Genomic DNA, 22,901 nt, shown 5'->3' on the forward strand with positions numbered 1-22,901 from the left:
AACAATTTTTTTTTGTGGCATTTGCCTGATCTCTGATGCTGATAAGATCTTGGTCAATACTTCTCTTCAGAGTTCACGGAAAAAAAAAATATCTTGGCCAAAGTCGTGTATTTCTGGCTCTTCCAAAATTATCAACAGAGTGTTCTTGAAGTTTTGGTTGCATATGATTCTTGTCAGCAGTACAGGAAGGTCATAAAATCCTTTATTCATTTTCTCTAGCCTCAGGAATATCTTGGCCCCCAACAACAGCAGGTCCAGCTTTTGACAGCTACAGAGCCCACCTGCATCTTAAGGATGGCCAGTTGAGTTAAAGTTGAGGGCATACCTTATAAATAGAATTATTAATAGCTTGATTCAAATTGTTTTTTCATTTGGCAAACTTGAGCATAAAATGCCTGGAAGGTGTGCGTAGATGATGCTTCTAGTTCCTAGAAAAGATATGGCTTCATAACCTAACAGACTAGGGATGTCCCAAGTCTTTTAGAAATCAGTTACCAAACACGTGCTGGAAACAGTGTTTACAAGTATACATGCTAACTGTAAAATTAGCCCAGTTTCTTAGTCTATCTGAACCCAGTTTGTAAAACGGAGGTAATAATGCCTTGTGGCCAAAAAGCCATCCAAGACTGTCCAGCTGTATGGCCTCCGAGTCAAGCCAGATGCCTGGCAAGTCAGGAGACCAGTGAGTGCAAAGATCACCTAAGCTGCACTCACTCTCCATGCAGCCAAGGCTTTCTTCGCTGCAGGTGGAATTCTGGAACCTCAAAAGTATAACAGCCAAAGGTGTACTGATACATCATCAAAGTGGGAAACCAAACCAAGAATGTTTCTGAGACTGGTGGAGCAACGATGACCTGAGATTCATAAAATAGCTACCGAGGAGGCTGAAGGGCAGAGCCCATGAGACCAGTTTGGAATGCCACATCTGCAACATCATCCACACAATGCAGGTCATTCAAACCAGCAAAAGAGGGGTCCCAAAGTCCAAGAGCCCTGGCTTGCCGGGCTTCCTTCCCTCCTTCATTCTCTTCTTTCGCACTGCACTTTCCTGATTTTCTTCCTTGGTCTTTCTTTGTTCCTGGATCCACTTCCCCTTGCTGTCCTCTGAGTGTTTTAGTGGCCCTTGGTCCACTTCTCTATCCACACTCACTCCCAAGGTGACTTCACGTCCAGTCCCATGACTGTACAAATGTACAACACCCAGTGACACCCAAGTGTATGTCCCTAGCACTCCCCGCTCTCTCAACTCCAAACTGGTATATTCAATTTAATTTCACTTAAAGGACAAATTTAAAATATTAAGTAATAAACAAAGTACCAAAACAACCACAATCTCTTACCTGATGAATCAGACAAAGTATCTCATGTATCATGCATTTGTCTGAATTATGTGGCTCTGCATTTTATAATCTGAGCACCGGGGGAAAGGCCTGCATGATTTTTTTAAGTGTGTCATACATAGCTGTCAGTCAATTCTGCTTAATGCTGTATTTTATTATCTGTGTAGTACCCTGATTTTGAATAGGTTGTGTTTCAAAACCCTCTGGGTAAATTAATATTCTGAGTCTTAGGTCACAGTTTTTTAGAGAAGTATGGCTAGGCCATAAGCTGTTGAGCTTTTCTTCCTTTTCCTGGCTACTGATGTCAGCTCAGTTCAAGATCTCAAGTCCTATATGAGTTCATTCCAACACCATGAATTCCTGGACTCCTGTCTGTACCCACCTCAGTCATACCTGTAAACCTGCACGCTGACCTGTCTAAAACGGTTCCCATCATGACTGCTCAGAAATTGTAGTGGTCCCTTCTGCCCATGGAACTTAATAGAATTATGGACCATCAGAGGGGCCTGGACCCACAGAAAGATTTACTGTGAGAATATCAACTATACTTAACATCTGAAATATTATCTTGTTTAGTATAATTTTAGTGACCATTTATTTTCCCTTCTTTTTTAGGCCCACACAGCTGAAAATAATAAACTTCTTCTCTCTGAAAAGAGAATCAAGTCCTGTGTTTTTGCAGTATAAACAGTGGTTACCTTATATTTTAAAAAATCTCAGAATTGGCTCCTGGTCCTCTAGAAAATAATCTAAGTACATTTCATAATTTAGAGTTAATTCACAGTTTCTGCTTTAAACACTCATTTGTTGGACAAAATATGTACTTACAGTACTGAAAGAGTTGTAAACAAATGAATACCCAGACTTAAAACCATTTTAGCAATTGTTAAATTGTTTAAATTTAACAATTTTAAATATCTGTCCACAGTAGACCACAGTAGACCACTGTGGACAGATACTTAAATCCCAAACCTAAATATCAAGAGACAGGAACTGGGTAGCAGAGATTACTTTAGGTGTAAAATCTCACTTTCAAATGTCCTTAGCAGCCTAGCGATCTATGTCCTCTGGGGCATGCAAAAACATACTGTCCATACCACAAATGAGACAAATTCATCAGACCCTTCACTAAGATTCTGAAAGCTCTGGAAGAAAGAAGATTCCTATTTTATCTGAAATTGAATTATAAGGTGGATATGAAACCAAGGATGTACGAGGAGCTAAACTTAGCATGGGAATGGATCAATTTCTGATTTCAAGTGTCGATCTTGGAAGAAACTTACCTGAACATTATTAAAAGTTATCTGCATGATACAAATGATCCCAAAGTGTCGTTATTCTGACGTGTCCAATTCCATTATACATCATGTCAGTTATGTGTAAAATTCATTACTGTTATGTGTTTGAAAATATAACATTCGAATGCAGCTTATTCTTGTTTTTAGAACTTGACACCTACTTTTCAAATCCTCTCTGATCTGAGAACTCAAAAGAAATTGGAAACTTGAAATCTTGACACTCCTTACCTGATGTGGGCTCAATAGCAAAGGCTTGATGAGACTGAATCAAAGTGATATAGAACTCAAAATCTACAGGGCAGCTGCACTGCAAAGGAATAACATAAGTTTTGCTGCAAAACAAACAGAAAAGAAAAGAAAAATATTATTTTTCTTTATAACCGGTTCTTTTGGTAGCAAGGAATGGAGACTCAAGTTATGTAATAAACGATGATGACTGCCAATGCTGATCTGGCACTTCCTGTGTGCCAGGAATAACCCCAGGCATTTCCCATATATTAGCTATTTTAATCCTATGAGGTAGTGCTGTGATTATCCCCACTTACAGAAGAGGAAACTGAGGCACAAGAGAGGGTAAGTGTTCCACACAAGGTGACGTAGTTAGTTAGTGGCAGAACCGTGATTTAACGCAGTCCATTGTGCTGGGTGTCCCTACTGCTCACCCCACTGTCCTTGCTACCTCTCGAGTACTGTTAGGTTTATTTTCCAGAGTTGCAGTGATAGGGAAAAGGCAGTCTCTACCACACAGCTTGGCCTCACCGAACCAAGGAAAGGCCAAATAGATGGGCTTACAGAAAGCCTGGGAGACCCCTGGCCTTTCATAGAGCCTGGACGGGACAGCGTGGAAGAAACCACACTTTGGGCTGTGTTTGATTGAAATAGGCTAGGTACTCTTTATTTGGGCAGAAGTCCAGCAACCATTAGAGAACGTGGAGGAGGTCTATGTACTCAGAAATGGTCTGTCACCCCAAGACAAGGCGGACCTCTAAGCTAGCTTGAAGCTGTTTCTTACAGCACCCCAGGAGCTGTGGCAGCGGTGGCATTTCTTGGAGTGCCCCACGCTTCCCATAATGTCCTCTCCTTCAATCAGGGCAATCCAAGTCAGCCAGAGTTGACTGCCTGGGGGAGCAGAGCTCTCCAGGGTAATTCTATGTCCTATGCAGTGCTGGGGGAAGGTTATCAGATCCCCTTGCAGCAGTAGGAAGTCAAGTGCCTCCTTTCAAGTGACCCAGCCACTCCCTGCATTCCTGATTTTTTTGCACCCCCTCCCTTCTCCTTAAGCCATCAGCCAGCTTCATCTTCGACTCTGTACATCTCTTCTCTACCCCATACCTTCTGAGCCCTCACCCCATCACAGCCCTCCTGCCTCAAGGCTGGCCCAACCTCTTATCCTTTTAGCTTCTGGTCTCCCTGCCAACAGCCCATCCCCTCATTTTCCAGTTCATACTCCCAGAACACAGTTGTAATCTGGTTTGAGCAGAGCTGCCAGACCAGCTGGGCTCTACCGTCTGGGCAGGACCCATCCGAACCCATCTGTCTGTGGACTTCTCCAATAATGACAGGCTTCCCTACCTGCCCAGTGTCTGTCTTCCCTAGAGATTCAGAGTCCTACGAAGGCAGAGACCAAGTCCATTTGGGTCCCAGTGTATCCCAGAGTGTCACATGGACCAAAGGCTCAACAAATATTTGTTGGTGTGAAGCGAAATAACCCTTTTTTCAGTAGCAATTTTGGGGATATGACATAACTCACATGTGGCTTTTAAAATTATGCCCAAAACATTTTTATTTGGCTTTAAAATTCATTATCTTTAAAAAATCTGTGAAATATTTCAAATATAAAGAAAAATGTAAAGAACAATAAAATAACGACCCCTTTATCTACTACTGAGCTCTAACAAATCTTTTGCTTTGGGTATATCAGCATTATGTTTTTAAAGAAATAAAACATTACAAAAGAGTTGAAGCTCCCTGTAGCTCCTTCCCCAGTTCTCTCCTCTTCCTCCCTGCTTTAAGATAGTCAGGTTTATCAACCTTTATTTTGGAGAAAATTGAAATCTGTTCCAAACTATGAACATGGCATGTCTCTAATTTATTCAGGTTTAATTTTATGTCCTCAATCAAATTTTATAAGTGACCCCTACCCTGTATTCACTGTTCTACCATTCTCATGCATTCTAGTAATATTACTACTTACATATGTATGCATAAAAATATGTGGTATGTATAAAATATATAGTATGTTGTTTGTTTTTTAACAATATTGCTCTGAAACTTGCTATTTTTGCTCAGACTATGTTTTTGAGATTTATCCACGGATATATGTAAAGGTCTGTTCATTCATTTTAACGAGTGAAGAGTATTCCGTTATATAATTATATCACACTTTATTCAGCCACTCTCCTGTTGATGGGTATTTAGGTTGTTTGCATTTTTTCACTATTGCAATGTGGCAGTGAAGATCCTACTGCATGACTCCATATGCACCTGCAGTAGAGCTACTTTAGGAATAACCCCAAATGGGACTTCTGGTTAGTAGCAAAGTAAAAATGTTAAATTTACTAGATAGGACTAAAATTTTTTTCAAAGCCCTTTACCAATTTACACTTTTACTAGCAGAATAGGAGAGTTTCTGTTGCTTACCAACATTTAGGATTCTCAGGCATTTTAACTTCTGTCAACCTGATGGAGGTGAAATGGCATCTCATTTCACTTTCATTCTCATTCTTTTGAGGTTGAGTTTCTATTCCTGTGTATTCATTTGGGTTCCCTCTCCTGTGACTTGCCTGTGCATATCCTTTGCCCATTTCTCTATTCATTGGTTTTGTCCTCTTAGTCATTTGTAAATTCTTTTTTTTTTTTTTGAGACAGAGTCTCACTTTGTCACCCAGTCTGGGGTGCAGTGGCATAATCATAGCTCACTGCAGCCTTGATGTTCTGGGCTGAAGTGATCCTCCCACCTCAGTCTCCTGAGTAGCTGGGACCACAGCTGTGCATCACCATACCTAGCTCGTTTTAAAATTTTTTGTAGAGATGAGTTCCCACTATGTTGCCCAGGCTTGTCTCGAACCCCTGGGCTCAAGTGATCCTCTTGCCTTGGCCTCCCAAAGTGCTGGGATTACATGCATGAGCTGCCATGACTGGCCTCATTTGTAAATTCTAATATTAATTTAGTTAATTATATGCATTGCAAGTATCTTTTCCAAGCCATAGTTTATTTTTTGATTTATTTATGGTGTTTTTTGTTGGACATAAATTTTTAATTTTAAGGTAGTCAGTTTTATCAATCATTGTTTTGGAGAAAATTGAAATCTGTTCTAAACTATAAACATGGTATGTCTCTAATTTATTAAGGTTTAATTTTATGTCTTCAATCAAATTTTATGTGTCTCCATAACGAGCTTATACATTTTGGTTAAGTTTTTCCCTAGGTGTTTTGGTATGTTTGGGTTGCTGTCATAGAATACCACAGACTGGGTGGCTTATGAACAACAGAAATTTATTCCTCACAGTTCTGGAGGCTGGGAAGTCCAAGATCAAGGTGCTGGCAGATTTGGTGTCTGGTGCAGGCCCACTTCCTGGTTCATAGATGACCATCTTTTTACTCTATCTTTGCATAATGGAAGGGGCTACGAAGCTATCCAGATCTCTTTTATAAGGACACTAATCCTGTTCATGAGGGCTTTGCCCTCATGGCCTCATCACCTCCCAAAGGCCCCACCTCCTAATATATCACCTTGGGGGTTAGATTTAAACACATACATTTTGAGGGGGAAACAAACATTCAGATCATAGCACCAGGTAACTTATAGCTTCTGTGTCATAGTGAATGGAATGTTTGTCTTTTATAATTCATTATTACTAGTGTATTGCAATGCTACTTTTGGATTTTGATTTAAAACCCTGCTAAAGTCTTTTATGGGTTGTAAAAGTTTATCTGTAGATTTCCTTAGATTTTCTACGTAGAAAATTATACAGTCTAGGCCAGGCACAGTGGCTTGTGCCTATAATCCCAGTGTGAGTCATAAAATCTAAAAAAAAAAAAAAAAAAAAAAAAAGAAACTATTTCTTACTTACTTTCCCAACTCTTATAACTCATATATTTTTTTCTGATCATTGCATTGATGACTTCTAGTATAATACTGAATGGAAGTGAAGAGAGCATCTTTTTCTTATTTTGACTTTATTGGAAATACTTTAATTTTTTACCACTAAGAATGATGTTTCTAGAAAGTTTGTGATAGCTTTTATCAGGTCAAGGAAATTTTCTTCTATTTCTAAGCTTTTTTTTCCACTTAATGAGTTTTCTTTTTGTTAAAATTTGCTTGGTATACATACCTCTTCCATTCCTTCATTTTCAAGCTTCCTGAAAAGTTTTATTTTAGGTGTGTCTCCAGAAAGCAGGATATAGCTGGATTAAAAAATGTTTAGCAGGTAGGATAATCTTTTCCTTTTAATAGGTGAGTTTAATCTGTTTTCATTTGTCACAATTAATAATAGACATATTTGAACTTATTTCTACCACCTTGTTTTGTGTTTTCTAAAAAACATCTTTGCTTCATTTTTGTTCTTTTGCCTCTTGATGGACTGACTGCTTTTATATTTCTACTTTTTTTCCTCCTATGACTTGGCAGCTATAGACTGCATTTCTATAATTTTAATTATTACTCTAAATTTTTAAAAGATATGTCTTATTGACAGCTGGGTGCTGTGGCTCATGCCTGTAATCCAAGCACTTTGGGAGGCCGAGGCGGGCAGACCACTTGAGCTAGGACTTCAAGACCAGCCTGGGCAATGTAGCAAAACCCCATCTCTACAAAAAAAATACAAAAATTAGCTGGGTACAGTTGCGTGTGCCTGTAGTCCCAGCTGCTCAGGAGGCTGAGATGGGCTGATGGCTGGAGCCTGGAACATGGAGGTTCTAGTGAGCCAAGATTGCATCACTGCACTCCAGCCTGGGTGACAGAGCACAGGCCCTGTCAAAAAAAAAAAAAGATATGTCTTACTTATTGAAAATTCCCAACAAAGTCTAAACATACCTAGTATTTCTATCCTCCCAAATACAGTGTGGTTAGCCCTACCTGCCTATTGAAGACTCTTTCTTACCCCTCCATCTTGTATATGCTTGTATATGTTGAGTTGTAGTTTTCGCTTAAACAACAAAAAGTACTGACTTTTAAAAATGGTTAATTAATTAAATTTACCAACATATGTAATTAATTTTGGTGTTTGCCATTCTCCTTTGATTCCCATGGCTACTTTCTGGATATGTTTTTCTTCTTGCTGGCATATGCCTTTTAAATTTTCTTTTAGTGAGTATTGTGTGTGGGAAATTCTTATGTAAATAAACTTATTTTTTATTTTCTTCCTTGGGAAAAATTTTAGGTTGATTGTTTATTTTCCCTTCGCATTTTGAAAATATTTACTCCACATCTTTCCTTAATTGTTTGTTGCTGATGAAGAACTGTTGTCATTTTTTTGTAGATTATCACTCTTTTCTCTCTGGCAGCTTTTTAAAGTTTCCTTTTTTTTTCTTATTTATTTATTTATTTTTTATAGAGATGGGATCTCACTTTGTTGCCCAGGCTGGTCTCAAACTCCTGGGTTCAAGTGATTCTCCTGCCTTGGCCTCCCAGAGTGCTGGAATTACAGGCAAGATTTCTCTTTATTCTTGATGCTCTGCAGCTTGACTCTTATGTGTCTAGGTAGAAATTTATCTTTATCCTGCCAGATATTAATATTTGAATGCACTTATCAAATCTTCATAATTATCTTTAACACTGAAAAGCTTGGTATTATTCTGTACCATTCCCTCCACTCTCTCCTGACAGAACTCTAATTTATTAGACACATATATCTTGGAGCTTTTCAGTCTAGCTTCCATACCCCCTGATTTCCCTTCAAGTAAAATGTAACCTCTATGAACTCTATACTGGGTGAATTCCTGTATTATTACTATCTTCCAATCTATTAGTCTTTTCTTCAACTATGTCCAGTGTAGAGTTTATTCAGTCTATTGAGATTTAAGTTTTTGGTGTCTATATTTTGAATTTTTAAGATTTCTAATTGGTTCTTTTTATGTATCTGATCTTTAAAAAAATTTCCACCTATTTTTGTTTCAAAATTTCTTGATATTTTAAAATGGAAGTTTGCCTCAATCATCTCATTGAGAATCCTAAATGCATCTATTTTAAAGTTTTATTAAACTGTTTTTAATAATTCATTTCACTCAATTATATTCTGATTGTTGGGTTTTGGCTTTCTTAGCACAAGATTTATTCGTGTATTTTGGAATTTGGATTTGCAGGCTCATTTTGAGTAAAAGGATTTAATCTATATTCAATTTTATAATTGCATATTGGGGCTCCTGCCAGCCAGCTATTTTAGTGCTACAGTGAACTCAGTCACTGGGCCAGCAGGTAACATGGCTCACCTCTGCACCACAAGCTGGTTAGTACTGTCCTTTACACTGTCCTCTGTCCACAACCAGGGACAAGGCCCCAGGCCCAGGCAACAGGTCAGCAGAAGGTTTCCAGCTTCCTTTCGTGGGCAGTGCAAAGATGGGGCAGCTTACCTCTTCTCCTCGCTGCAGGCCAGATGTGGATCCCCTGAATCAGTGAGACACTTGCGGTCTCCTTTACCCCATGGAGTGGTCTCCAACACTGCCTGACTGCTTCAAAATCTGGAGCCTGCAAGCCTGTGGCTCCACCCTGCAAACTACTCAGCATTTCTATGCTGTTCCTGCTCTATGGAGTTGTTCAGCTTGTTTCTGAGCCTGAGTGTGTCTTTTTGGAGGTCTCTTTTTATATTTTGTTTGTCACTAACTAGTAATTTTACACAAAAAAGGTTCATTGCAATGTGAGCACACTGCTTCATCTTGACCAGATGTCTCTAAACGTACTTTTGAGAGATCTACACTCTGAACGCAGAGTTCCTAATGTCAGGCAGTGCCCTGTTTCTAATTAATTTGCACTGGTATTTGTTTTTAAAACATTGTTCCTTAGCTATGACGTCTCTTTGAGAGGAACGTAGCTGTACTGTGAGCACATGAGATCCCCAATAGGGTACAGGCCTGCATCAGACTTTATATACTCATGTTCAGGGGCCCGAGGTTTCTGATAAAAATTCTGACTAAGGGTCACCGTACAGAGTATGGTCTTCAGTCAACGGTAAAATGAAAACTTCATAGGATTGTCTACCAAACTCACAAATCCTGTCTTAAATCAGGCTCTGTTAGAGGTATGCAGTCAATCTTCACTCTGTGATATGTTTCCTAATTCTGAAAAACAGAATATATGAAGGTAAGGCAATTCATGCTAATAGGTGCTCAGGCCCCACTGAGTGTCAGCTATTCTACCAGCGCTGGGTAGATAAAACTAACATTACAAGTTAGTTACACATGCGTGTGAGGTATTTCTGCCCCTCAGAACCTAAGTAGGCCTTGGGTAATGTGCAATGTGAAGTGTTAAACGGCCCAAATATGGTCTTTGAAGATGAAGCCAGTGGACTCACATAGCCACACAGGCTGTGCTGCCCTAGGTCAGTAACCCAGGGGTCTGCTCAAAGCTGTCCAGCAAAGCAAAGTCTGATACTCAGGGCTCCTCTGCTAAAAGCTGCATGTTTGCATTTTCCTGAATTGAAACAAACAAAAACTCCTGGGGCTTTTCCCATTTGTTACATATACTCAATTTTCAATTAATTTCACAGCTCTGATAAGTCCCACAGAAAAGGTGTCAGAGTATTTGTTTAATAATAATTATTTGAAGCCAAGTTCCTGATGCATTAGCCAGTGTGGAAAAACAAACAGTTCCTTAAGGGCACAAAATTCCAAGTACCATAATTCAGAAGCTGATATAGCAGTGCAAGTAGTACAGTTTTCAGTGGAATTGCTGAACTTTTGCTTTCACTACTGCTGTGCATATTATGCATGTCAAATTAGTTTGCATGGCCACCATAATCATAAATCAAAGACAGTCCAGATGAATTTAAGTCAAAAGGAATTTTGGCTAATATGAAGTTTATTTAGAAGTTTTTCATATTTAAAGAGACAGAATCCTATTAGAGTCTGAGTGGAATTTTACATTTTAAACTAAATTCTCTTTGTTAAATACCATTAAATCTGATATATAATGAAGAAATATATATATATATATATCTCATGCCTGTTATTTCTCAGAAGTGAATAGGATACTGAATTAGAGCTCTTCTGTAACTTATAGGAATCAGGCAACTAAAATATTAAGGCAAGAACATGTTAGTGCTTTTGGAAGTAACTACAACTTTTATCCCTGTTACCTTATTATTTAAACATTTTATCAATTATGCTAAGGCTATACATAAAAATATATTAAGTACTTTAAAATAATTATCCCTTATTTGAATAAAATTGAACTCAAACCTTTTAAATAGTAGACTTTTATATTACAATCATGTGGAAATTTTATGCCTATTAGAAGAGAGGAAAATTTGCCTTACAGAAAGTAAATACAATAAAATGACTTAATAGAAATTCAAATTTCTTTCTTGTCCTTTCTCTAGAACAAATGATCTTGAACTTACTTTAACACAAAATCAAATACACTGTCTAATTAAAAATATACTCTAACTAAAAAATCCCGATATCTAGAGAGGAGAGTGAACAGGCCAGTTTGCCATAATAGGATTTGGCTTCTTTTCTGGAAAAAAAAGGTTAACTGACAACAAGCATGACAAATGCTAACTTTTTCCACGATGACTAGATTCACAGGGCACAATAAATTAACCATTAGTTATTATACTTGTATGAAATTTGAGGGAAACATCAAGATAAAACAAAGCCTTCACATAGAGATGTATGGATAAGGTAAGCTATAACATAGAAAATAACATGTGGTGGTATCAAGTGAAGCTTGGAGTTAATAGGCCCAGTGATCTCATTTTAGGGTTAAGTCAATTTAGTAAGACTTTTCCATTGTCAACTGCTCATTGATATGAGAATCATTCATAGATCAAAGGATGTGGACAACAATGATATATCATGTGCCATTCTTTCCCCTCCGAAGGTACAGAACACTCACAAAATAATCCAGGGCCTGGGCAAGCTTTGGGGTTACCTGATGTGGCAGGTTTCAAATAAGTCTGCAAACTCTTCAACACTCTTTCCACTTAGAGGTGGAGTCTATGTGTTCTTCCTTGATTCTGGGCTCTAGGACTACTTAACTAATAGAATACAGTGGAAATGATGCTGTAACTGTTTCTTAAGGCCAAGGCCTAAACAACTGGTATCTTCCATTTCTCTTGGGATGCTCATTCTAGAGCCTTGTCACCATGTTGTAAGGAAGCCCAAATAGCCTGTGGAGAGACCTACCAGGACAGAACCAGACTTCCAGCCCTCAGGCCATCTGAGCTCCCAGATAATAGCCAGTATTTGAGTGGACCATCTTGAGAGTGGGTCTTTCAGCTCCCAGTTGAGCAGCCCTAGCCAGCTGTGCATGAAGCAGAGAGGAGCACTCCCCATCAGGCCATGCCCAAGTTGTAGATCCATGAGCAAAATAAATGACTGTTGTTATAATATAATTAAGCTACTACCTTCAGGGTGGTTTTTATACAGAAAAAGGAAACCAAAGAACATTCTCTTTTCTGCTTCATTTCTCCTTCAACGAATGATTATCTTACCCCATTTCTGGCTGCCATCTTAATTTGGCAATCTTAAAGTCTTTGTTTTGGTACTATCTCTTAATATGTACCAGCTGTTGTGCTTATATGTCATCTAACTCTCTTAACAACCCTATGAGGTAAGTACTATTATTATCCTCATTTTATAGATACATAAACTGATCTATAGAGAGGTCCAAGGTCACATGGTTAATAAATGGTGAAGTGGAGTTTTCAAGCCAGGTCTCTAGAATCTGAGCTCTTACCTGCTGTACTACAGCCCCTCTCGTAGGTCTCTAATATTACAGAAAAGCTTCTGGCATTGAGTTGTTTACATTGCAGTCCCCTTCCCTCCTGCTACTCTCTTTGAAACTGATCCCTCTGTGCCTTGTTTGTTAAGCTTTTTAGAGGGCATTTCTTCTAATAAGCAACCATCAAAAAAGGAGTATAACATCCCGTTATGGACTGTTTGTGTCTCCTCAAAATTCATATGTGGAAGCCCCAATTCCTATGATGGAGGTGGGGACTTAGGAAGGTGATTTGGTTTAGATGAGGTCATGAGGGTGGCACCCTCTGATGGGATTAGTGTCCTTTTAGGAAGAGGAAGGGACTTTCCACCCCATGTGAGGAAAGCTGGAAGAGGGCACCCACCAGAGCTCAGCCATGCTGGCCCCTGATCTCACAATTCTCAGTCTAGATATGTGAGAAATGTCTGTTCTTTAAGCCTTCCAGTCTATGGGAATTTGCTATAGCAGCTGGAGCTGAGGCAAATGCCAAGACCTTTTATAAAATGTTACCAACCTCCTCTCAAGGACCGGCATACACATAGAGAGAAGGAAGAAAGGGAACTCGCCAGTTGCTTTCATTTAAGCTTTAGATACAAATTGCTATATTCAGAATGTGATCAACAAAAACAGAAGGAAATAAGGCACAATATTAGCTGTTCGATTAAACCCTAATCCCCAAAGAAACAGGCAACAATTTGAAGAGCTATAAAGAGCTGAGGGTAAAATAGGTTTCAACTTTCAAATAATGCTCTTTTATCTAAGATAATTTATGTTCTTTTGAACTTTCCTGTGTTGCTTATCTTGTTTTCAAAGACACAATCAATCTCACTGGGATTGGAGCCTCAGACCAGAAGTACGGTAGTCCACAAACTTTAATGATATAATCAAATAAAGATAAACACAAATTTACATAAAGAAACGTTTAAGTAACAAGCATTTACTTATTTTTTACATCTAGAGAATTAAACATCACCCTCATTTTAGATTAAACTTAGACCAATATTAGAGGTAAAGGGAATCAAATAGCAAACTAATGCAGAAACAGAAAACCAAATACTGCATGTTTTCACTTATAAGTGAGAGCTGAATGATGAGAACACATGAACACATAGAGGTGAACAACACACCCTGGGGCCTACCGGAGTGTGGAGGGTGAGAGGAGGGAGAGGGGCAGAAAAAACAACTACTGGCTATTAGGTACTAGGCATAGTACCTGGGTAATGAAATGATCTGTATAATAAACCCCTGTGAAACGGGTTTACCTATGTAACAAATATGTGCATGTATCCCTGAACCTAAAATAAAAGTTGAAGGAAAAGAAATGAAGTTAAAATTCCCAAATAAAACTTTAGTTTAAGGTTAAATAAAAAAGTGTGTGGAATGGAAGAGTCAAGGGGGCTTGATGGTTTCTCTCCTGGCCTGACCTTTGACTTCCTATCCCTTAGTTCAGTTCCCTCTTCAACCTGACTTAGTCCCACCTACTGGTAAAGCTGCTCCCACCCCTCCACCTTCACCTCTGTCCCAGCAGTTTAAGAAAAGGAAGAATTCTGAAGACACTAGGGAACAACCTGAATTAAATAAGGCCGCCTCTTCATACTTGGTAAAGGAAGTGAAGGCATTTCTCTGGAAGCTGGATGGGAACTGAATTCAGAACAAGTTAGAGGTGACCAGATGACATGATATCTGTCATCTGCAGAGATCATATGTACCCTATTCATATTTCAAAAACACAGGTTTTTAAAACAAATGTGGTAAAATATACATAATATAAAATGTACTATTTTAACCATTTTAAGTGTACCATTCAGTGGCATTAAGTACAGCCATGCTATTGTGAAACTATTACCACCGTCTGCCCACAAAACTTTTTCATCCTGCAAAACTGAAATGCTATATTCATTAAACACCAACTCCCCATTCTGCTTCCCCACAGCCCCAGGCAACCACCATTTTATTTTCTGTCTCTGTGAATTTGACTACTCTAAATACTTCATATGAGTGAAATTGTACAGTATAAAATACCAATTAAAAAATTAAATATTAACTGCACTTAAGATGAAAATATTAATAAAATTAACACATTTGACAATAGCTCTTTGCACCTCACCACAGTTGCAGATTACATGGAGGAAGGTGAAGTGAGGAAGGAGATTCAGGAGGGCCGACTGGAGGTGGGTGCAGGGCCTGTGGCTGGGGCCCGAGAACAGGGCAAGCTGGCATCAGGAGCAAAAGCCATGGTTGAGGGGAGGGAGGCAGCTAAGATGGATGTGAAGGGACATGAAAAGCATCCTGCAGACTAATTTCTTTTTTTGTTGAGAAAACTATAGCATTTATTGGGGAAAGATAAGAGGACACACTAAAAACTGCTGCTAGCCTTTTCTCTTAGAGTAGGCAGCAGAAGAAACCACACACTGACCATCTTCAAACCACACTTCCTCAGAGCTAAATGACCCATAATAACGTTTGGCCTGAAACAGCCAGCAGGATCCCCAGCTGCCAGTTTACTGGTCCCAATACCTTACCCACCAGCAATAATTAAAACAAGAAGCTCACTTGGTGCTGGAGTAAGAAATCCATTTTTAAAAAACAAAGCAACTTAAATTCAAATACTTGTGGTTTTGAAATTGCAGTATATAAGAATCTGGGGTGAGAAATTTGGGGCAGATTTAATTAAAAAAATTATTTAAGAAATTATAGTCACGGTTCAGTGAATGGGTTGGTAGTTACTCTATTCTAAATATTTTGACAAGCATTACATAATCACATGCTAGAAACTACATTAAAAGTGCATGTATGCGAGTGTGTGTGTGTGTGCATGCATGTGTGTGCAGATACTACAAACCTGGGCTGCTGCAGCAGAAGCAGTGGCCAAAGGTGGCTACTTGTGCAGTGTTCAGGTGTCAGGTTTGACAGCTGTATTAACCAGGCAAGGAGGAAGAGAACCCAGAAAGCACTCTCAATGTAGGGGTGTCTCTCCAGGGCCAAAAACCATCCACAACTGTCACCTTTGCTCCTCCCAGGAATGTACTGTGGCGCAGACTCTGAAATTCCCTATGTTATTTTCTTAAATATTTGTGGGAATTCATCCATGAACACTTTTTCTAATAGTAGTTTAAAGTTTCTTACTTCTCAGTACTGATACTAGCTTGGTAGTTTCACAGAAGCCACAATGTGTACATGCTGTTGAATGTAATGAATCATTCCAAGAATTTATACAGATCACACAGAAAACCCTAAACAAGAAAAAGGTTCCACCTGTAACCACTGCCCCTGGTACATACAATCATCTGCTCTAGATGTTGTTCCCAAATTTGTACCCCTCCACCCCTTGGCCTCATGCAAACCAATTGACCCATTTGCACAAAGTCTAGGGGAGGAGAGCAGAGTATTACCATTTTCAAGGTAGGCTTTTATAAGGTCAACACTGGCTTTCTTCATCTTAGGTTTTTCAGTCTATCATTTGCTTTCTCTAGGAACCACAAGTCTAGAATTTAACATTTTGTGAGAAAATTTTGAAAAGAATAACCCAAGTCTTCCACTGAAAGTTCCCTTTGTTGACTATATCAAGGTGGCGCCCACTTCGGTAAATGAAAGGAAGAAATATGTATGCCCTTTTATTATTGCATTACAGATCCCTATAGTTTAGAGGTTGGATGATTTTCTTTTCTTGCTAAAATTCATAAAAGAGACTGGGTCAAGATGAGTAACTAGACTGATATTAGGTCAGCAAAGGTATATTAAATTAAAGAAGTTTTACACAACAATGTATGGAAGAATTTTTCCTATAATAAACATTTAGGCTTTTTAAAAATTCTTTACTTTTTAGTGATGAGGTCTCGCTCTGTTGCCCAGGCTGGAGTGCAGTGGCACCATCAGAGCTCACTATATCCTCGAACTCCTGGGCTCAAGCGATCCTCCTGCCTCAGCCTCCTGAGTAGCTGAGACTACAGGTGCACCCAGCTAGGCTGTTGTTAAATGACAAGAATTGTTTTATGCAAATATCAATTTGCAGTAAAAGCTCACTGTGGATTCGACACCCAAATAGGGGTGAAAGTAAAGAACGACTATGTCGTGAGCTCAAGTCACCCTGGTCAGATGCTTTCATAAAATGCTGCTGCTCCTTTCCATCAACTTCAAGCTTGGGGCATATAAAATGAGTCCCTCATATAAGTAAGCAGTGTTTCCCTTGACAAGCTGAAAAAAGTGAATTTTTTCTCTTCGAGTAGGGAGGGCTTCAAAAAACACTTGTGAACATCAATTTGATCGTCTTCTCCTGATATCTGCATTTTAACCCAGTTACAGCTGGTTCTCAGCCCTCTCTCCTAGAGACTCCTTATTGACACAATGCAAGACTGGTGGCTGTCTATGTGGGGGCAAACTCTCACCATCAATCTTCCTTCTTAGCACTAGCTTAAGAATGCACATTCCCATGTGGCCCAGATGCTTTAAGCTCCAGGGGCAGTAGGAGAATTTGGTTACACTCAAACATCATATTCTGACCTTGGTTGTTCCCATGCTTTCTAAAAGGAGCCATGAGATTCACTAAATAAGGAAAAGCATCCTTCCGTAAATTTCTGAACTCATGACATAAAAGTTCAAGAAGCTAAAGTATCCTGGCTTTGGAATGGGGTCACCAGGAGCCTCTTCTGTGAATGTTGTTAATGTGGCCCTGCAGGCTACAGAGCCTCTACAGCCTTGAGATGAGTACATGGTCCACTTGCTGCAGGAGCCCATGGCGGCCTTGCCCATGGCATCATTTTACCAGATCTTCAGCCACCAGATCCACAGTGGATCCTCTCCTGGATTTGTCATCACTTCCCCAGGTGAGTTTCAGGCAGGTTTGTCTAGAGCACGCTAACCAATTGGTTAAAGTCAGCTTGGTGCAAGGAAAATGAGTTGATGGGAGAGCAACTGGTCAACCAACTGGACCTGCTCCAAGTTTCAACTAGTTATCTGGTACCGGGAAGACGCTGTTGGGTAAACTACAGAGCATGATGAATTAACATGAATCTTTTTAGAACCATGGGAATGGAAAAATATAAAATTTCTGTATCTAATATAAGCATATCCATATTTACTTATTATAGGAAGATTGAGATTGTATTTTATCTATAATACTCTTTAAGATATTGAATGATTACAAATTTTAACCAGCCATAATGGTTAGGGTATCTAGTTATAAAGCACAGTTTCAACCTACAGAAGGGAAAGAGAACTGAAAGTCCTCTGTACCCCACAGATGCTGTGTTTGACTTGGAAATGTTGGACAGAAACTGGAATGCAACTTTCTGTTATTTACAGAAGCTGTCAAAATACATTTTACCAGATCTTAAGCCACCAAAGTTGTTTATAGGTGGCTGGCAAGTGCCCACATAGAATTTTATCTCTGTAAGGAAAATTTACAACCATCAAATCCAGCCACTGAAAATGCATCTGACGAATATATACCAGCCCACTTCAGAACCTTGGGGAAAATGTGCTGAGGTCTCATCCTACCCTAAGAGAGGCTCTCCCCAGACTGCAAAAGCAGCCCCAAAGTAAGGGGCAATCCCAAAGTAAGAAAGCAGAATTAGTGGTATTAAACACAAATCCTACAACCTCTGACAATTCTGTCCCAGTTGATTCTATGTGAAAGGGAAAACATACCCTTCTGAATTCACCTTTTGCTGAATTTATGGTCTCCCATCAGCTTTGTGCTGTCTCATCATGTACAGTATTTCTTTTTTAGCTGTGAAAGTAGTTGTGAGGCTGGGTGTGGTGGCTCACACCTGTAATCCCAGCACTTTGGGAGGCCGAGACAGGTAGATCTCTTGAGCTCAGGAGTTCAAGACCAGCCTGGCCAACATGGTGAAATCCCATCTCCACCAAAAAACACAAAAAAGTTAGCTAGGTGTGGTGGTGCACGTCTGTGGTCCAAGCTACTCAGGAGGCTGAGGTGGGAGGATTGTTTGAGCCTGGGAGGCAGAGGTTGCAGTGAGCCGAGATCCTGACACTGCCCTCTAGCCTGGGTGACAGAGTGAAACTCTGTCTCAAGAAAAAAAGCTTGAAAAAAAAAAGTGGTTGTTGGCCAGGCGCGGTGGCTCGTTCCTGTAATCCCAGCACTCTGGGAGGTCGAGGTGGGTGGATCACCTGAGGTCAGGAATTTGAGACCAGACTGACCAACATGGCGAAACCCCGTCTCTACTAAAAATACAAAAATTAGTTGGGTGTGGTGTCGTGCACCTGTAGTCCCAGCTACTTGGGAGACTGAGGCAAGACAATTACTTGAACCCGGGAGGTGGAGGTTGAGTGAGCCAAGATTGCACCACTGCACTCTAGCCTGGGCGACAAGAGTGAAACTCCAGCTCAAAAAAAAAAAAAAAAAAGTGGTTATTATACTAATTTAACGGTGTAAGTGCTACTGGAACTTCATACATTGCTGGTGGGAATGTAAACGGTACAGCCACTTTGTGAAACAGTCTGGCAGTTCTTAAAATATTAAACATAGATTTACCATACGACCTAACAATTCCACTTCTAGGTATTTACCTAGAGAAATGAAAATATGTATCCTCATAAAAAAATATACACAAATGTTCATAGCACCATTATTCATAATTGCCCCAAAGTAGAAACAACCCATATGTTTATCAACTGATGAATGGATAAATGTGTTATATCCATTAAATGAAATATTATTCAGCAATGAAAAAGAATGAAATAGTGATTTGAGTTGGATAAACTACATGTTGATGGCCTTTGAAAACATGATTGCAAAGTGAAAGAAATCAGTCACACTAGACCTCATGTTGTATGGTTCCATTTATATAAAATGTCCAGAACAGGCAAATTTATAGAGACGGAAAGTAAAATCGGGTTTGGCTGAGGCTGGAAAGTTTGAGAGTGGGATATGGGTAGTCGGTATGGGTTTTTTTGGTGGGGTTATAAAAATGTTCTAAACTTGCATGTGGTGATAGTTGCATATATTAAAAAAGAGTGAATTGTACGTTTTAAATTAGCAAATTTTATAATATGTGAATTATACCTGAATAAGATTTTTTTTGAAAGTATAAGTGTGTCTTTGTTCATGCTGTGAAATCAGAAAGAGAAATACCCAGTTCTAGCTAGCTCTAGTCTTTACATGGGAGAATGAAAAGACTTAGCTCCAGCCCACTAGCCATTCTGTCTCACCTAAGCGGGTGGGGGACAACTAAGAAGTACTTGTGAAGTTCACAGTCCAGAGGCACAGGCTTAATCATGGGATTAAGACCGAGACTTAATCATGGGATTGTAGAATACCCTCCTGCTGTGACTTTACCAACACATCACAAAAGTCTGCTTACAGCAGTTTCTTTTACCCAGTACATGATGTCTGGCTATCAAGGAAAAATTACAAGACATACTAAAAGGCAAAAAACAGTTTGAAGAGACAAAGGAAGCATCAGAACCAGAAATGGCAGAAATGCTAAAATTATCAGACAGGGAATTTAAAACAACTATAATTAATACGCTAAGGGCTCTATGGATAAGTAGACAGCATGCAAGAACAAATGGGAAGTGTAAGCAGAGAGACGGAAATCCTAAAGAAGAACCAAAAAGAAATTCTAGTGATCAAAAACATAATAACAGAAATGAAGAATGCCTTTGATAGGCTTATTAGCAGGTTGGACACAGCTAAGGAAAGAATCTCTGAGTTTGAGGATATATCAATAGAAACTTCTAAAACAGAAAAATAAAGAGGAAAAAAGACTGAAAAACAAAAACAAAAACAGAATATCCAAAAACTGTGGGACAACTACAAAAGGTATAATATACATGTAATGGGAATGCCAGATGGAGAAGAAAGAAAAAAAATAGAAGAAATATTTAAAACAATGACTAATAATTTCCATAAATGAATGTCAGACATCGAACCACAGAGGATAAATGCAAAAGAAAAAAAAAAAGGCAAAAAACCCTACACTTAGGCATACTGTGTTCAAACTAGAGAGAACCAGAGAGAGAAAAAAATATTGAAAGAAGGCCGAGTGCGATGGCTCACACCTGTAATCCCAGCACTTTGGGAGGCTGAGGCGGGTGGATCATGAAGTCAGGAGATCAAGGCCATCCTGGCTCACATGGTGAAACCCCGTCTCTACTAAAAATACAAAAAATTAGCTGGGTGTGGTGGTGGGTGCCTGTAGTCCCTGAGGCAGGAGAATGGTGTGAACTCAGGAGGCAGAGGTTGCAATGAGCCAAGATTGTGCCACTGCACTCCAGCCTGGGCGACAGAGCGAGACTCCATCTCAAAAATAAATAAATAAATAAATTGAAAGAAGTCAGAGGGGAAAAAAAAAACTTTCCCTATAGAGAAACAAAGATAAGAACTACATCAGACTTATCCTCAGAAACCATGGAAGCAAGAAGAGAGTGGAGTGAAATATTTAAAGTTTTGAGAGGAAAAAAACCACCGGCTCAGAATTCTGTGCCCTGTGAAATTATCCTTCAAAAGTGAAGGGGAAATAAAAACTTTCTCAGACAAAAATGACCAAGGGAATTTGTTGCCAGTGGACCTGGCTTGCGAGAAACGTTAAAAGAAGTTCTTTAGAGAAAATTAATATAATATGGGTCAAAACTTGAACTTACATAAAGAAAGAACAATCGTTGCAGCACTATTCACAATAACAAAGACATGGAATCAACCCAAATACCCATCAATGATAGGCTAGATAAAGACAGTGTGGTACATATACCTCATGGAATACTATCCAGCCATAAAAAGGAATAAAATAATGTCCTTTGCAGGAACATGGATGGATCTGGAAGCCATTATCCTCAGCAAACTAACACAGGAACAGAAAATCAAACACCACATGTTCTCACATATAAGTGGGAACTGAACAACGAAAACACACGGACACAGGGAGGGGAACAACACACACTGGGGCCTGTCGGGAGGTGTGGGGCACGGGGAGGGAGAGCATTAGGAAAAATAGCTAATGCATGCTGGGCTTAATACCTAGGTGATGGGTTGATAGGTGCAGCAAACCACCATGGCACACATTTACCTATGTAACAAACCTGTACATCCTGCACATGTATCCCAGAACTTAAAACAAAAATAAAAATAAAGGAAGAACATTGAAGAAGGAAAAAATGAAGGTAAAATTAAAACTTTTATTTTTTATTTTTAATTGATCTTACAGCTAACAGTTTGTTCAGGATAATAGCAACAATGACTTCAATTATGTGTTCTTATGTATATATCTTATATGTTCAAATAGTCACAGACATGTGTATACATAACACTAATGTATACTTATATATAACTGAAATGAGTGACAGCAATTATATATGAGAGGAGAGGGAGAAATTAGGATTATTTTGCTATCTTAAGGTACTCAAACTATCTGTGAAGCAGTACAGTGTTATTTGAAAGTGGCTTGGATTAGTTGTAAATACATTTTGCAAACTCTAGGGCAACCACTAAAAAAAGGAAACAAAGAAATATAACTGATATGCTAAAAGAAAAGAGAGAAAATGGAATCACATAAAATACATGGTTAAAACCACAGGAAGATTAATAGTGGAAGATAAAAAGAGAACCAAAGTACAAGGGCAACAAATGCAAAACTAATAAATATGGTAGATATTAATAGAACTATATCAATAATCACTGTGAACATCAGTAGTCTAACTGCACCAATTAAAAGAAATCATCTGAGTAGATCACTGTAGACACTTTGGAAGATAGTTTGGTAGTTTCTTTTAAAACTAAACATATTCTTACCATACAATCCAATAATCATGTTCTTTGGTATCTATCCAAAGGAATTGAAAACTTACATCCACACAAAAATCTGCACATGGATGTTTAATGCAGTTTTATTCATAATTACCAAAACTTAGAAGCTGCCAAGATGCCACTCAGTAGGTGGATGAATAAATAAACTGTAGTACATCTAGACTATGGAATATTATACAGCACTGAAAATAAATCAGCTACCAAGCCCTGAAAAGATATGGAGGAACCTTAAATGCATATTTTAAGTGAAAGCATCCAATCAGAAAAAGACTAAATACTATATGATTCCAACTATATGACATTCTGAAAAACTATGCTGACAATAAAAATAAAACAGTGGTTGCCAGGGGTTGTGGGTGTTGGGGGAGGAATGAATAGGAGAAGCATGGGATTTTTAGAGCAGTGAAAATACTCTGTATGATACTACAATGGTGGACACATGCCACACATTTGTCCAGACTCATAGGCTATACAGCACCAAGACTGAACCCTAAACTATGGACTTTGGGTGATAATGATGTGTCAATGTAGGTTCATTGATTGTAACAAATATGGCACTTGGGTGGGGGTTGTTGATAAGAAG

General features: G+C 39.0%; 1 protein-coding gene across 13 annotated transcripts in view; it reads right to left on the bottom strand.

Moving 5' to 3' along the window:
- The window catches only part of CFAP221 (cilia and flagella associated protein 221), a 114,413-nt gene that overhangs the window by 67,520 nt on the left and 23,992 nt on the right, over window positions 1-22,901 (bottom strand). For 12 of the 13 annotated variants that reach the window (XR_008501143.2, XM_054478757.2, XM_054478761.2 and 9 more), the window contains one exon: window positions 2,867-2,970. Coding sequence is in view for 10 of the 13 variants with exons in the window: in XM_054478757.2 (XP_054334732.1) it covers window positions 2,867-2,970 (104 nt within the window). In the remaining 3 variants the exon portion in view is untranslated. Of the gene's footprint in view, window positions 1-2,866; window positions 2,971-9,843; window positions 9,851-22,901 lie in introns of those variants that run through there. The other variant, XM_054478767.1, reaches the window with a different exon arrangement.

Source organism: Pongo pygmaeus, chromosome 11 (genome assembly GCF_028885625.2).
Source record: "Pongo pygmaeus isolate AG05252 chromosome 11, NHGRI_mPonPyg2-v2.0_pri, whole genome shotgun sequence".
NCBI classification, from domain to species: Eukaryota; Metazoa; Chordata; class Mammalia; order Primates; family Hominidae; genus Pongo; species Pongo pygmaeus.